The 18344-nt window shown below is 38.9% G+C and overlaps 1 protein-coding gene across 1 annotated transcript in view; it reads right to left on the reverse strand.

The window, feature by feature from the left end:
- suclg2 (succinate-CoA ligase GDP-forming subunit beta) overlaps nucleotides 1-16251 on the reverse strand; it is an 87158-nt gene extending 70907 nt beyond the window's left edge. The window contains 2 exon segments of the mRNA XM_034585700.1: nucleotides 16128-16230; nucleotides 16232-16251. Coding sequence (XP_034441591.1) covers nucleotides 16128-16230; nucleotides 16232-16251 — 123 coding nt within the window.
- Nucleotides 16252-18344: the final 2093 nt, after the last annotated feature.

Here is an 18344-nt window from a genome sequence, read left to right on the forward strand (position 1 = left end):
GGGTGGCAGGTTGTCCACTCAATGCAGGTTTGGTGGTTAAAACCCTGGCCTTGGTGAATGAGAGGCAAAAATTGTAAGACCCTTTGTAAACCACAAAGGTAAAAAGAGGCTATACAAGTGCATTCACCATGTAACATTACTTGATAGGGAGAAAATGGTGGTTATATCAGCATTGTGATCTAAACTGTATTGGTTCAAGCTTTTGGTTGTGAAATTGCCACTGCCCCTTGGCTTTATTTTTAATTGCTGGACTGTCGGATTTAATGGAAATATCAACATGATATAAAAACTGAGTTTGGTAAATCTGGTATGTCTGATCACATGAAATCAGTTTCATTAGAAGTTGAACCATTTTTACCAACTTTACCATGTCCCAAGAATGAAACCATGGGAAACAATGACTACCTCTTAAAGGAAGAATGTTGTAATACACGAGTCATATGACAAATATGCATACAGAAACACTTAAAAATGGAAAATATTATAAAATCACTAGTAGATGACAATAATGTGACCTGAAGCCTTCTTGGTCTAAAAGGACAAGAATATTCAAATCTCAATTCCTGCCAAAGACTCACCATTTAAGATAAGCAAAACCATGACAATCTGCTGTTAACCTTCCAAAACCTCATAATCCAATGAAAATACATTATCAGAATGAAATGGCTCTTCTGTCAACCAAACAAAGAAGGAGTGGAGATAAGGGTAGAAAGGAGCTATGCAGACTTCCCAAAATAACAGCTGCTGCTTACTGGGGAAGTCAAGTGGGGCTGGAGGTGTCCCTCCAGGCACTGACAGTTACTTGAGGCAAAACACCAGGGAGTGGAAAGGAACCTAGGGCACTTTTTAGTATGTACCAGACACATAGATAATCCTTATCAAAGATGGACTTCTACTTGGCCATTGCAATATAGTCACTTTCGTAAGTATTCAGGCACCTTCACTTTGTGCCCTTTTTTCTGCAATTAATATACACTATTTTTGCATATTTATTCAAAATCAAAAACTCTAATCTAACATTTACAAAATACATTCATCCTTTCTCAATTCTGATCCCTCTCCCTGTCCCCCTGCTGTCAAGCAACTCCTGTAGCATGATACTGCCTCCACCATGCTTCACCATAAGGATGGCGTTAGCCAGGTGGTGAGCATTACTTGATGTTCACCAGATATGGTGCTTGGAGTTCTTCCCAAAGGGTTTTTTGTCTCATCAGTCTCGAGAATATTTCCCCCCTGGCTGTCAGAGTCCTTTAAATGCCTCTTGGTAAACTCCAAGTGGGTTTTCAGATGCCTTTTACCCAACGTGGCTAAGGCCTGATTGATGGAGGGCTGCAGAGTCTGTCGCTCTCACAACTCTACACTGCACTTTCTATACATTAGTATATAAATATATGTAAAAATAAATTGACTGAGCAAGTAATTCATACTATACATAAAAAAATTATGTTCAGATAATGTGTAGTACTCGTTCCCTCCTTGCACAGACACTTTGAGAATTTACCTGCAGAGATAGGAAATGACAAGCCGAATAATGTGTATGTGCCATATTTAAATAGTAATCTTGATGGTGATGGCAAAACCCTGGTCCTCTATATTCTACAATGAATTATTATAATTCAACCCTAAATGCTTTCATATTGACAGATTTGAATGTTTTTACATTTCCATTGTATTTTTTAATTTATTATTTGTAATTTACGTTGTGAGTACTGAAGCTGAACACAATTTTCCACACAGGTGACAACTGAGCTACCAAACTAACTTACTGAAGCAAAGTGTCGTCAACACTAGGCTGGCAGGTAAAGACTGCAATGTGAAAGCATTGGGATGCTGGATAAAAAAGTAATCAGAAACAAATTGCCTTTTCTTCTTGAGGATCTACAATTAATACACTACAATAACTTCAGAATCAATAATTATAGCCAGCATTTTGAGGCATGTAGTTGGTTTATTATTGAGTTTTTTATTTGACCAAAGTGCATGAAATGGCACTTGGTGAAACTGCACATTCATTATATATATATATATATATATATATATATATATATATATATATATATATATATAGGGGTTTTTGCACCGATTTACCAAATCTAAGTCAAGAAATCAGTTTGACTTGGCTGCCATTATTTGAAGACATGATTACTTGCATTAATCAACTTTCTTTTCTCCATGTGTGAATCGTTTACTCTTATGAGTTTCTTTATTATGCTCTGATGGCAGCCTGAAGCCAGAAACTCACATCCTTAATGAGCCATGAAGAACAACAGTTGTTATTTTATTACATTGTTTAATACTCTTATGATGTTCAAGACTTTTTGATGTGCAAGTATTCTTGACTATTTGAAATCCAAATTTAAAAGATGAAGTGAGGCTTGATTTTTACACCTGTCATTTCAAAGTCAAGCTATGCTAAAACAGAAGCTAAATGTAAGCACATCTGGTTCAACACCAGGCAGAAGTGAACACCAAAACAACAAGCAACTTGTTGCTTTACCTGCCAACATACTGTGATCTGTGAGATATTTTCACATTATTTATAGAATGAGATTATAACTCTAAAGATTGCTTATAAAGATGGATAATGGGTGCATTTTCATATTTTGGTGAACTATCCCTTTAAAAGACAATATAAGAACATTCATCGATAAAACAATCTACAACTGTGTTTGAAGGTTTATGGAAACAACATACTAAATACTATGATCAAAATAGTCTTGGTTGGATTGTAAAAAGTCGACTTTACAGCCTAATTCTGTTTTGTGTGCATCTAAAAGGTGATCTGAAGCTAAAAAATTACACTTTGTAGAATCCCAATAACACACAAAAGATTCTGGCCCAAATACTTTGAGACTCTCGGTCAGTTTATCAATTTAAATGTAATGTTGTGCAATAACCATCCATTCTGAATTTGCTATAGCTCTTATCTAATCTAATTTAATTGACTAATCAAATCTAAACTGACTTCGTCTGTAGCAATTATGGCTGAGGTTCCTGGGTACTGTAGTAACTGCAGCGTTTTGCCATCCTAGAGTTAAAGACTAAACTGGACTTCTCAGAAGCCAAGATTAAATAAAGACTAAACAAAACTGGCAAAACAAACTGACGACAGTATAAGATATTATCAAGGAGTCTCCCATCTCACCATGTTGAGGAACATGAATACAGGAACAGGATGACACAAATAGAAACATTTGTTTCAAACAACTCCACCAGAACAACTCTACAGATTAAACTGCAACCTTAAGAAGAAAGACATCATGAAGACGTCCCTCCTGTATAACACGCATTCAAAATCCTCCGCATACTAATCATGACAGTTACGGTTTCAGTCACTCCTAGTCCTCCTTAATGCTATCAGAAAGTCACATCATGATCTTGCTGCAGTCAGGACAAGACAGGAGAAGAATAATCTGAGTGCTGCATGTCTGCCCTGAAGTGGTGGATGGCAGCTCGGCATGCATGCAAGCAAGCAAGCAGCTGGCCTCCAGTCCCAGGAGACACTCTCTCTACAGTAATTATCATCAGCAGCACTCTGGAGACAACCTTACCCACTGCCTCTACCTAACTACTGCTCTACTTTATCTTAACAAACACAAAACACACACACACACACACACACACACACACACACACACACTGATGAAGAGACACTACAGCACAAACAAAGTTGTATGCTCTGATATAGGTCCTAGATGGGATAAAGTATTCGGAGCAAACTCGTCTACACACAAAAGCACTCAAGATCTTCCTCTTAAAATGTATCCAATTGGAGAGAAGTGGGACACAATGAAAAACAGCAATATTCTCCTTTTATAAAGGGAGATGAGGAGAAACATGTGTACCTGGGTTTTCCCTTTGCTTCAGGAATTTCCAGGAGGTAAAAATAAACCATGACTCAATCCATGAAGACATAGTATTAATGTGACACTAGTCTAATAATAGCCTCATGATCTCCATTGTGTTTTAAACCCACAGCAAAAACCTCTCAACAAAATCAAACTTGGCAGAGGAGAAAGAATCTGAAGTCATATTGTAGAAGCACTTATTTCACGGAGGAGTTTTGCTTTCAGCAGGCTTACAGCAAGAATCTTGATATTCAGTGAGTGATCACAAAATGTCACGGCAATACACTGCAGCTGAGGTGGATACTGACTTTCTTGCTTTCTTTCTTGAAGAACTTTTTTTTTTTAAAGTCGAAGACAAAAGTCGTACTTTCAGTGAGATCTTAATGATGCTTTTGATTTATGATTTGATCAAACCTTCCAACTGAGGGAATGCTCACATAGTGAGGTGCGGCCCAGTGCAAGTGTCAAATCCATCTAAATTGAACAGTTTGTCTGAGGTTATTTCAGGTAAACTATAAAGCAAAGTGTATTTGAGAGGAGCTGGCCAGCATCCTTTTTATCTTGATGGCTTTCCATAACCCTCGCCTAAATTGTGTCTTAAAACATGTTCCCATGGTAATCATATTTGTAAAATTATGAACTCATGACCTTATAGTGTAACCCCTTGCAATCATACAATTAGCAATAGAAAACATTACATGACCTTTTTCTAAAAAGGGTTAACAATGTCTAGAATGAAAAGTCATGCAGCGTATAAACACAATTAGACCTCCAACTAGCAGGTAGTGGAATAATGTGAAGATAAATACAAAATCTACAGCAGAATAGTGGGTTAACAGACATTAAGACAAAAACTGACAAAGACCTTTCCTAACACTAAATTATGTTGAAATGCATATGTTAAAAAAAATAGTTGGAGCAATGAAAAGTGCTGAATAAACCATGTCACCATACGGCCACACAAAGGCACACAAAGGACAGACAGTGCTATGGAAGCAGCTGCATCAGGTTGACATGTCCTTGTCTATGTGGTACTAATCCATGAGTGGCATTGAAGGACGAAATCTTGGTGTAGTCAACGATACTCCAACACTTCTTTGGCTAGTCCATATGGTATTCAGCACAACATCATGCAACATCAGGACTCCTCCTAAGAGGCCCAAAGTGTGCAGTCTCATGTTTGATTGAGAGCAGCATGCACAATGTCAAACCACACTTGTTGTGAGAAGTGTCATCACAGTGGCGGGATATCTGATCTCGACACTTTGCAAAGTCATTTTAAGACATGCCACTACTTTGTCGTTTGCCCTTCTGTTAAACTTAAGGAGTCAATAACCTAGGGCTAATTTAAAGTAGTTGTCTTTATCACTGTGAGAGAGTGACACAATGTCAAAAAGTCGCCATCTGACAGAGTTGTTCTGGCTCCCTTTGGAAATTTATTAGAGCCATAAGCCCTAATTTACAGGGGAAGGTTACAAAGCAGGCAATCACCTTTGATCAGGCCCATAAACAGCAGCCAGTCAATGCTGCAGCGCTCATCAATCTGTCACTCAAAAATTCAAAGGGTTGAAATGGCAGGTCAAAAAACTCATTCATTCCTTGAGTGGAAGTGAAGTCCGTCAGGATCCAGTGAGTAGTAAGTGAAGATGTGATTCTGCCGTGGCAGCTGTAACACTAAAGGAACATTGTGTCTGAACATGGGCTATATATCAAACTAAGGATGGCAGTACTGTGGTTTTAACCATCCAGCCAAGGCTATCTTTTAGTAACACCACAAAATTCATATATGTTGATGTGGTGCTTGGGGGTAATTAATCAAAAATAAATGTAATCATTAGACAGTAGATCATAACATATAGTGTCTTAGCAGTCCCCTCTTCAGCATACTTACCACTACCATATAGGGTTGCATGTCCCATTTCTTTTAGAGATCAACGAGTAGTGGTCTAGATGGCCCTCCGAACAGAGCGTTCAGAGTGGTAGATGAAAATTCCCAGAATACCGTGCAAAACAAGTAACTACTTGGAAGTAGGATTGAGCATTTGGTCGATTTTTTCTCTTCTTCTCTCTCTGTCCTCATTTGTTCTTTAAAGTAATCAGCTACAGGCGGCTTCATCTCTGGGACATGTTAACAGCTAAATGGACTGTGTCAAGCATTGCATTCCTGATCAATGCACAGACAGGTAGGTGCACGTAGCGGAAGACCGACTGAGGACGCCAGTCTATTTCAGAGGTGATATACAGACAACCATTTATATTCACGTCTACGAACAATTTAGAGTTGCCAATTAACCCTAACCTGCATGTCTTCGGACTGCACTAAAAGAAATCCCAGGCAGGGATGGGGACAGCATGCAAACTCTATACCAATTGTGGCGATAGTTAAATCCAGAATCTTCATGATGTAGAATATTTGTTGATGTAAGTCAGTATTTATGCGGAAGTTGTTTGCTCTAAAGTTTTGAACTAACGGGTGAAGGATGTATGAAGAGCCAAATTTATGTTCATACTATGTCCAACCTAATTGGTAAAAATATGACCTACAGTGCTTTCAGGATTTCTTTATTTAAATGACATAGCTCTGGTATCTAGTAGTGATTTTACCAAAAAAAAACAAGTCAATTTAAACAAAAATGAATTGGCACATTATACATTCAAACTAATTAAAATGCAAGCCTTGTACTCCATATGATCACAAGACAGATGTTTTTATGCCCTGGTTATCCAATCAGCACAGCTTTGCTTGCCACGTGTCATTTTTATTCATTAGCTTAGTTTTACTGATAGGTCAATAAGTAGCAATTAGTCAAGCTGACTTTAAGAACCACTCTCCTCTGGACCACAAGGCAAATGCTCAGATGCATTATAGACTGCAGGTCTAGAATTTAAACAGGTCAGTCATTTGAATATAATTTTTCCCACATACGAGTTAGCGTTTGAAGTTTGAATAACAACTGGCAGCCCTAGTACCCAGCGCTCTGTTTGATAAAGAACAACGGCATGTTGAAAAGACTGCTCTGACTGATGATGTGGAAAACACATGCAAAGAAGCTGCTGCTGCATGAGCCAATCGATACCTAATAGGACACCTGAACAAGAGCCTTAATCACTCACCAACCTTCAGAAGCAAATAAAAATGTTATAAATTACCCTTGTTATTCATTATTCATTGGTGTTTTATTCCAGCCATTTATAAATTATAAATATAGATAAAGCTTTTACATGCACAACAAAGAGCTACATTAAAGAATTAAAGAATGGCAGCAATTCAGAATATAACTTGAGCACAAGACAAAATCCCAATAAACACACAGGCTATAAACATTAGCAAGTGTTCAAAGGCTAAACATAGTGAGGCTCCATTATGGGAACATTTCAATATGTCAATACAGGATTGGTTCCTTTGAGAGTCTATGCAAAATAAAGAAAGGCTATTACTTTCAACTCTACTGAGTCAAAGGCACAATTTTAAGGAGGCATATTCATGAGGATATATTGCAAATCTGTATTGATGTGGCCTGCATGACACTCCATGAAGAACAAGAGGATGAACTTAGAAGACTCCAATTCCGGAGGATCACAAGGAAATGGAGTCTTCTAAGTTTCTATTCAAGTTGATTGCAATGTTGTTGAACATTCAAATGAATGCATTTATTGTATGTCACTTTGGATAAAATCGTCAGCTAAATTGTATTTATTCAAGACTGTCTTTAAAACTATTTAACTAAACTATTTAAAACCATTTAAGATGGTCTGCTACAGTGCTAGACTGTATATTTGGAATTGAACAGGTCATTACAGTTCGGCTATATAACCAAATCCCGTGTTTGAATGAATGTTCCAATCGCACCTGCTAATTTTTTTTTATGGATATTTGCTAAAATGTCAGAAATGGAAAAACAGAAATTCTAAAAATATAATATTGGAAAAAACGAAAATTAAAAAAAGACAAAGCAATAAAATTTAAGCAAAATTGTCTTTCAGTGAAGATGATTCAGAAATGCCAGAAAAGCCGCTCTATGGATGGCAATGTCCATCTGCCGGCCAGTCTACAGGTCCATCCATCTTTCCTCAGCTTCAGTCTAAACTGTAATATCTCCATTACAGTTAAATCAATTGGATGAATTGCCATGAGATTTGCAAACATTGTTTAATACTTTGGTCAATGAACAAATATGGGCATTTAACCAAGAGTCATCAGCATTTAGCACGGCTACAGTCTCTTAGTCTGGTTTACTGCGCAGCTACTGGAAGCATGCTTTTTTTTTGCTATTTTACATTCGGACATTTGCTGTTTCTAGTGGTTTGTTTTTTGTTGTTTTTTTCCCCTCAGTAAATGTAAACTGTTCAGTAACTTATTACATTTCAGCAAATCATTAAACCTTGAGAATGTAAACTATTTTTGTGTAAATGAACATTAATAATGGGAACATTTAATCTCATAGTAGAGCTGGGACCTAAAAAATGTATTTAAATATTCACATATCATTCCACACAAAAAAAACATTATTTATCATGAATCACCACATTGTGGGAACAGAAAATGTGATGTGCAATTCTGTAGAATCGGGTCCTAGAAAAAAATCTTTTTTTCCCCCTGCTCAAACAAAATCCCTAACTCTTGCACAAAGCTGAGCACTTTGTTCTAAACTGCAAACCACAGCGATGGGAGAACTGGAGCTTCCAGAGGCACAGAATATCTCGTATTATGAAGCCATAACCCCAGATGTCTGGTGGGGTTAAAATCTTCATTATTTGTCATGGCTAGACCCGAACCCCTTTGAAATGACACTGCCTAATTAGTGACGACAAATTACTGCAGAGTTAATTAACCAGAATGCTCCTTAAGGGGCATTATCAAATGTTTAAGAAATTAACAGATTGCCAGTTCACCAATTCTATGTAATTGATTTGTTCCCATTCAGGTTATGAACTCGTCTCTTTTCCCTATCCATTTAGCTAACCATCCAGAGGGAATTTAAAGGGGAACTTTATAGTGTCCACTTCCATGAGCACAGGCTGAATCAGAGAGCGCAGTACTCTGAACGCCTATCAAAATCATTGCCACACTGATTGCAGTCGAATGTTTTCCTGCTAACGAGGTGGCAGTTTGCTACTTAGTTGCCACTCATAAATACAAGCAGTCTTGCAATTAGACAAGCACTGCGCAGTAAGCTGTGATGGAGGTGACACACAGTAAAAGGAAATGGAGGAGGCAAAGAGGCAGAGTTAATGTGGATTTTCTGCATAAACAGGCTAGTCTGAATCACAGGCATACTTCCACTTCCATCCAGCTATGTAGCAGGAGCATGCCTCATGAAGCATTAGTGGGCTAATTCAGAAAACCATCTAGCCTGGTCTCCTTTAATTAATCAAGTACTTGAGTGCTGACGGCAGAATATTTCCCTCTAAACTTCTCACGTGGTTTCATTTCAATAAATGTTCAAATGATCTAATATCTATAACTAAGAAACTGAGGATTGGGAAAAAAAAGTCTGAAAACAGACACATTTGTTATTCAGAACTTAGTTTTTTCTTCTTCCTAATGGTCACATGACTGAATTTGTATGTTGTCCTTGGATATGAAACTGTGTATAAACTAGCTTCAGCTGCAGCAACAGTTACAAGTTGCTTGCAGTGATGCTACAGTATTAATCTACAGATGTAATTTTATTATATATTTTACCTTAATACCTAAACTACATTTTACTCCTATTATTCATGTACTTTTTATCTAAGTAGGATCAGAGCAGTTTTTTCATTGCTATATTGGTATTTTTTATTAAGTTAAGGATCTGAATGCATCTTCCTGAAAGGCACACTGACTGATTAGCCTATACTTTCTGTTTGAGCTGCTACAGAATGGTGTTTTTAAGATTGACTTTCTTTATAAATCTATCATGTACAGGCTGCTCACTAATGATATCAGAAATCACGTGGACCATTCACAATTTCTCACTTGTAGCTTTCTATGTCTTTGCCTGTTGGAGGCTAAGGTCATATCCAGACCATTAAAGTAGCGAGCGAGAAATGACATATGTCTGTTCAAGATCCAGGAATAGAACAGAGGAGCTGAGACAGAGGCGAGAGCAGTAGAGCATGGCTCCAGGATTTAGATCAGTGAGATTTGCATCATTGGCAGGTCTTTAGGCATGGCAGGTCTAATCTCCTGCAGACAGGCTTAAGAAAGGAAAACCTGACTGTTGTGTCTCTGCAGATAGGGATTTCAGTAATTAGCATAGCTAATAAGAGAGGGTGTACTGAGTAATATTCAAAAAGGTGTTTAGTCTGAAGGGAAGATAACAGGAATAAGAAGGCATCAAGTTCAATTCCTTATAAATCCACAACAAGCATCTACCTGAAGCCACAACTGCTGAATCGCTATGGCAACAACATCCATCCACTCATGCCAAAAAACTCATGTCACCGGGTGCCTTAACAGTCTAAAATTATAATACAAAATAAAAGAATCAAATCAACTTTAGAGAAAACATACAATTTGTTTCAAACCCATACTAGCTTAGAGTCTGTATCAGTACAACTGCTGGTTGTACTGATACAATTTATTACATATTTGGTATCTTGTTCTTTGGAGTCTCAATTACCAATAGCAGCAGTGATGTTGCTCTACAACATGGGCCTTGTTCACAACTAATATTAGCATCTGTTTAAGGTGATCTGATAACAAGCTTTCAGCTCTGAGCACAGGTATGAAAACAGTGAGGAAGCATTTGACATCCAATTACTCAACACACATTCTTACCGACTATACCAATTCTGTATAAGATGTAAAATCATGTTTCATTGTAGAGGTGTTCAGGTGTGCCTCTCTCTCCCTCTCTCTCTTTCATGCACACACAAAAAAATTGAAAACAATCTGGTTTATCATAATTTAGACTGACAGAAATGATGTATATGTTTATTTGCATATAAGCATGTAAGTGAGATCCAACAGCAAGTGGTCACTGGGGACATATGTGGAGACAAATCATGCCAGGTATGAACTGGCGTTTTAAGAGTTGTCCACTTTTGATTGGATCACACATGACATATGTTAATGCAAGTAATGACCAGGGTCACGTGTGTTCACGCCACGGACACAGTAACGGCACCGTCACTGTCTTCATGACACACAATGAGGTGACCAGATTCAGCCATGGACGAGGGCAAGTCAGGACGGCATGACTAGAAAATTGAAATTCGCAGGGAGTGGCCTCTGGCAAACTCAATTATGAAATCCAAATTACACTTATAATATGTTTGAAGATCTAAATTCAAAGATGATGTATAAGTTAATATGGCAGCTGAACATAATCTTCAACATACTGCACTTTTAATGAATTACAGCTGTCAGCAATCACTGACATTGTTTTCGTAACTAATTCTCAGCATCACTCCCCCTTCTCCCTCATTATCTATGCTGGTACAACAGCCGAAGTTAAGCTGATAGGAGCGCATTCACTCATTGTATTCCCCATTTCAGCGGCTGCCAACATTTCCTAATGACTGCAGCCCTTCTAAATTATTGAAAAAGCCTAAGCACCTCACCAGCTACAGAAATGGCTATTAACCTTGGTGAAGCGATATTCAAATCCAGTTAGAGCTAACTTTGTCCTCCAGTATCCCTTGCGGCGAGGAAATGTAAATGTGTTCTTGCTGAGACAGATGGGGAAGCCGCCCGTCGTTTGAAGTTCCAGCAAAAGAAGTCGTTGCAAGCAGAGGGCTCTCCACCCCCCTCTGTAAAATATTCAGGACTGAGTCTCATTGAGCCACCTCTCTTCCCAGTGTTTCCCATCAAAACATGCTGGGCTTCAACGCCGTTAGGTTATTACTAAGCAGGAACACCTTACACAAGAAAAAAACTTAGCAAACGTTTACAAATTCACCACTGTGCAGCGACAGTGAAAAACAGCCTGAGGATTATCTCGCTGTGCAGACAAGAATTCAGGAGATTTGATTTATGAGAGAGGGAGAATGAGCGCGAGGGCAGGGGAAAAAAACGACATCCCACTACCCCTCTAAGAGCATCGTGAATCCTAACTACACAAATATTGTGCATTGTTGTTTACAAATGATCACAAAGCTGAGCTGATACACTGTCCGGGCTGATAAGATTCTGTTGTAGAAACACCTTGTTGACAATCAGTTCAGTATCTGATACGGTGCTACAGAACAACTATGATCATCACTTTCATCACATGGACTGAGAGAGAAGCTGGAACAGAGACAGAGAGACAGACAGACAGACAGACAGACAGACAGAAAGAAAGTAAGTAACACCAGTGTGAGTTTGTCAAGGGTTTACATTTTAAGGACATGCTTTAATATCCAAGATAGATAATAATTTGTGATGAAAGTTTATTTCTATGTGATTAGTTAATTCAATGTAGGTCAAAAAAGGATGGGTGTGTGTAAGAACTCTTTGGCTGAATTTTAAACTTGTACTTTGTACTTTCAACTATTCATTTTGTTTTTGTTTTAACTTCCAAGACCTAACAATACCTGTCGGCAACCTAATTGGGTCACCCTGTGCCTTCTGAGCGGCTTTCTGTTCTCGACATACTCTGAACAGTGTTTCCGAGGATAATGAATCACTCTCCAACCAGACATTTCTTTGGTTGTTTGAGGAGTGACCTACAGGGAAATCTGCTATACATCTATTCAATGTTGTAAATTAAAAAGAATGGCTAAATGCCAAACCCTTGTAAAATGTGTCTTTGGTGCATGGATTATCGTTAAAAGGTCGCATTCAAAAAGTACAGCCAGACCTCCAATGTCTTGTTACCTCATTTATCCTAAATGGTCGTTAAACTCACTTCCCTGATTTCAGCCACTGAACATAGTGCGACACAGAGGCTGTGTGATATAACACTATATCTCATCTCAGGAAAACAGAAAAACTTTGTTTTCGTAAATCGTTTAATAAAGCGGTCCACCATATATTCCTTTGGATCATAAATCACACTCTTTACAGCAATATTTGTCTATTTGTATATCTGCAACAATCATGTCAAACAGGATGGACAGAGCCAATGGACGAGAATCACAGTTGAGTGCTCAAAACAAAACCCAGCTGCAGATATTGCAAGTTTCTTTTGCCCACGGGAGGTAATGACCTTCAAGTTACAGCTGTCATAACGTGACCTCAATCTACAATAACGACAAACGAGTAACAATATGTTGTGTTACCTGGATATGAAATCACCCTTTTTTGGGTTATGATACTTTAGTTAGGACGCACAAACCTAGTATAGCACTGGAATTATTACTGTTTAAAGTAGTTAACTGTTTAACTATTGTTTGTTGAAAAGTCTGGAGACTGCCATTGGAGTATCTCATTACTTTATAGATTTAATAAAAAAAATGTATAAAAGGGAATCATGATAGATTAACAGCCTTCTCCCTGAACACAGCCTTCTTATAAGCAATATTCTAAAAAAAAAATCCATGTGTACAGTTAAAATAGTGCCTAACTGACTGTCCCTACTTGACTGGACAGGTTCCTGCTCTGTCCTTTCAGTCATCCAACCGAGGAGCAGCTTGTACAAGAACATGCTGATTTATTTAGGCGTGTGTCTTACAGCTTGAAATTAAATAACAAAAATACCATTCTGCTTTTATCTCTGTAAGAGGGAATTTCTTTGTTAGTCAATACAAGACAGGGACACTTGTTTCTGGTTCCTTTTTGTGGCTTTGGGAGCACAATGTCCCTATAATTGTAAGACTTAGATGCAGCACCTAAACAAAATGAACAGAAAAAAAACCTATGCTGAGAGTTCTCTACACCTCTGGAGGGAGAGAAAAAACGTAATGACCCTAATGTAAGACAATATATTGTCCTATAAATAAGACAATGTATTATCATATATATATTTAAGACAGTATATTTTCTTTTAATGTGTTATAAATCAATATATTGTCTCACTTTATATTACAATATTTTAAAATAAAATATATTGTCTTATAATATATTCTGATAAAAAGTGATTAATTTTATATATAAGATGATCATTTGTTTTAGAATAAATAAATACATACATACATATGTTGTCTTATGATATATTATAAAACAATATCTTGTCTCTTATTTCTAATATTCCATTACAGTCTTTTACAGAGTTTTGCATTATGGGTTGTTTGCAGCTTAATGTTGCTAGGCTAGCAAGTGTTTGAGTCTATTCACAGAGAGTCTTCCAGAGTTAATCATTGTTTGGTCAGTCCAGTGCAAACTGCAGGAGATTCAGAAGGCTGATGTAGCCTGTTCTGTTGCCAGAGAGAAGGTAAACTCATGACGAGTGAAAAGGGAATTTGTAGCATCTCCTGACATCTTTACTGCAGAAATGAAAATGAGAAAATATGTCAAACAGCCAAGAACTACATCTGTCAAAGATAAAGGTTTCAAAAAGACTGAACTACTTCCACACCAACTCAGTAAGCTGCCTGGAGGCCACTGGGACGATGGGCTGTCTACAGGTGTCCAACTTAACTGAATTTTTGGGAAACAGACAAACACTGTTAGATTGTCAGATGTCAATGAGAGGATGAGGACATCGGAGTTAAACTCCATTCACCATATGGCTTCTTTTTTTTACCAATGCCAGTGCAATCACACGGAAAATATGAAGGATTACTTCAGGACAAAGTGTTCACTTCCTCATTGAGCATCATTGTTTCACTTTTCCTCTTGCCAATGTCTAAGGTCCTGTTTTGAACTGGTATTAACATCCGTGCTGAGAGATCTGATCACAAGACTCCTGAATGTCTCTCCTGTGACCACTTGTGATTGGATCTCACTTCCCTGCTTTATATGCAAAGACAAACATACATCATTTCTGTTGGGGAAGACTAAATTATATTGTTTTTAGCCAGTACAGAGCTTACAGATGTGTCCATTGTCAATGTGTGTGTGTCGGCATGAGCGAGAGCACTTACAGAGAAGGGGGGTGGGGGGTGTTTGATGTTTGATTCATTGTAAAACTGTAGATCAGCAGACATCATTTGCGTTCACTCAGCAAAGAGGATGTGGCCACATGGTTCCTAGATCACCTCTGAATGTGGTTTGAGTGATGGGATCACAGGACACATTTGGGTCTGTTCACATCTGTACTAAGCACTGACAAATCCTGGTGGGAGCAGTCGGGCAGATGTTGATACCACGTCAGAACATGGACTGAGAGTAAAGTTAAAACAACATGCGTTTTGCTTTAAAGGTCCTGTGTGTAAGATTTAGGTGAAAGGGATCTATTGGCCAAAATTCTATGTAAAATAGTCATCCTATTGATGATTTCACCAGTGTGTAATCATCTAAAATTGTATTAATTGCTGTTTATTTACCCTTTAAATAATCTAGAGCGGGTCCTCTACGGAGGTTGCCATGTTTTTTTACAGTAGTCCAAACTGGACAAACTTAACACCTTTTGAGTTTTTTATAAAGACTTAAGGCTACCACAGGTTCTCTTTCATGTTTGGAGGGGGAGGGTGAGGTGAGGGGTTATCAGCTGCAACATGCATGCATGTCACTAAATTCTACACAATGAACCTTTAATACATAACGTAAAAGTGTGAAAATACCACCAAAGTACCTCAGCCCTCTGAGAACCCCTGTTTTTAAATCATTCAGTCTAATGCTCAGTTTGCAAAGCAGAAGACAACGTTAACTGTGATCACTTGGCATCATGTTGTCCAAAGACAAATCAGACGAACTGCGTTGTGCAATTGTTTGCAGCTCAGGGACAGATCGGGATCGAAGTGCAGGAGTTCACCTTTACACTGTGGTCTTATCTGAAACTTCAGGCACAGCATTATCTCTCCGAGCTTTATGGCCACACTGAGAACATGCACTGTCTGTGCTGTTAATGATGAGCCACTGCACAGGGCTTGATTCAAATCTACAGGTTATTCAAAGCTATTAAACATGATGCATTTTACACTTAAGTCAAGAGTGGTAGAAAAAGACTGTAGCAACAAGACAAGAGTGCATAAGTGACCAGTTTAAGTCCCAGTAAAGTCCGTGTAATTTTAACGAGCAGCACTAACACTGCATTATATGAACGCTACAGTCATTACAGGAGCTGTAGGTCACAGTGAGGACATGAGCTACATGAGCAGAGGACTGTCCCCCCCTTCAACTCTGATCTGACACCTCTCACACATGCTAACCTAGCTAGCAGGCGAACGACACTGACAGCTCCCTGAGACGATGACAGCAAACATACGACAGCAAACCAGACCCGGGAGAGGAGGGACGTTCATCCCCGGTCATGTCAGCTGCAGCTGTACCTTGAGTTTGTCGAGGAGGACGTGTTTAGAAGCTGCTGTCCTCAGTCCTCTCGCCGCAGCCTGGGATGCCATGGATGCCGCCATGTTGACACGGAGAGCCACGGAGTAATGACGTAGCGAGCATGTGCGCGTTAACGCTGAGCCGTTCATAGGTCAACGGGCGGAGGAGGGCGGGGCTTCAGGGATACACACACACACACACACACACACACACACACACACACACACACACACACACATGCACCACGTGAACACGCACAGTCCAGTGTGCACGCATACACACGTGCACTGTCAACTGTGAACCAACCATGAAGTGTAGTTACATGTTAGAGGTTAGAGCCTGAAACTTCTGTCTAATGAAAAGTTCTCAGGTCTGCAACTGACTTTTTATTAGCATATACAAACACATTATTTACTGCTTTTAGAAAATGATCTTCCTGATAGACACATATTATATTAAATAATATTCACCACTGTTGTTCTGTGAATGCTCATGTTAAAACTGATAAGAAGAAAATAAATCCTCTCCTGCAAAGGTCGACGCCACCGTGACACCAAGGTCATGTTCTCAGTAACGTGTGTGTTTGTGTGTGTGTGTGTTTGTGTGTGTGTGTGTGTGTGTGTGTGTGTGTGTGTGTGTGTGTGTGTGTGTGTGTGTGTGTGTGCAGGCATGCAGACTTGGTTGTGTTTTTGTTAAGTTCCAACATAAACAATGACCTTGTCAGGACCAGTGCACCTCATGGGGACCAAAGCCTGGTCCTGGTTAAGGTTAGTTAAGGTTAGGATGTGCATTGTGGTTAGGTTAAGGTTAGGGTTAGACATGAATTGGTCATGGTTAAGGTTAGGAATAAGGTTTGATTAGGTTGTATGCAATGAATAGAAGTCAGTACAATGTCCTAAGCTAAATGGCACTCAGAGAGCGCATAACTCCGCCAAATTGCATGCACTGAAAATTATCAGTCCCCTAAACATGATTGATTTTTTCATCAACATCCAAGAAAGTGAAAAAAATCTTAGATCCTAGTTCAAATCCATTCCAATAATTGATTGGGTTCTTCCCTGACCCATACCCAGGGGCGGCTCGTGGCATAGGCGACATAGACGTTGCCTAGGGCTCAAAATGCTAAGAGGGCGCCACAAGAGGCTGATTTATCATGACATGATACATGCAATGTCAACCAATGTAGCATCGTCACACCATCAGCACCGGGAAGCGCCGGGAAGTGCCGCGGCCGGCTCGCGATCTGCAGCGATGGTTTCTGGGTCTGATCTGTTATTTCCGCTTGCCGCGAGCGAATAGGGCCAGAAAACACACTGACAATCGATATTAAACGATATAAGTGATATATTATATATGATATAAATGATTAAATCTGCATCCCATACTTTTTATTTCCCCGCTGTTCTCCTGGAGTTTGAAATGTCCCCAATTTTTGCCCCCACATGATGAAATTTCCCCATACATTTAAGTATGTACTTATTCCAAACATTTGTCAGTTGTGTCTAAACAGACAGACACACAAGCACACAATCTTTTGTGGGGTGCAGCTATAGGCTTGCGTAGGTCAGCCACCTGTGAAGACCATCATCATTTACCTCTGAACGGCGAGGAGAAAAAAACGGTTCCTGTGTGAACAGCCAGGCGGCTGCTCGCACGAGAATTGGACATCATTAATGTTTCTTTTTGTCGACATGAATAGCTAGCTAGCTGTCAGTACAGCAGATTTCAGACTCTTTTTATATTTTTTATTATATATTTATATATTTTTATAGCCTACATTTTTGTCTGCCTGTTTGTGCATCTGTACACAATCCAATTTGACAGGCTATTGGAGAGCATGTGAAATAAATAATGTATCGCATTTCCTCACGTTTTACATATCCATATGTCAAACCTTGTTCATATAGCATTAAAATGCAGACACCAAATGGATTCTGATGTGCATTTTCTACACATCCAGTATTTCATTTTCATTTTTTTGTTAACTTGTTTTATTAACTAATGAATGTAACTCCTGGAGTGAAGGAAGGAATTTGTGTGTGGGTGTGTGTGTGTGTGTGATGGTGGTGAGGGGGCGCCAATCTGAAATCTCGCCTAGGGCTCCAACATTGCCTTTTGTGATAATCCACCCAGTACTTTTTGCATAATCCTGCGAACTATCAGACAACAAACAAATAATACAGATGAAAAAATATCCTCCTTGGCAGGGTTCATAA

The sequence above is a fragment of the Hippoglossus hippoglossus genome, chromosome 5 (genome assembly GCF_009819705.1).
Source record: "Hippoglossus hippoglossus isolate fHipHip1 chromosome 5, fHipHip1.pri, whole genome shotgun sequence".
In the NCBI taxonomy this organism is placed as follows: Eukaryota; Metazoa; Chordata; class Actinopteri; order Pleuronectiformes; family Pleuronectidae; genus Hippoglossus; species Hippoglossus hippoglossus.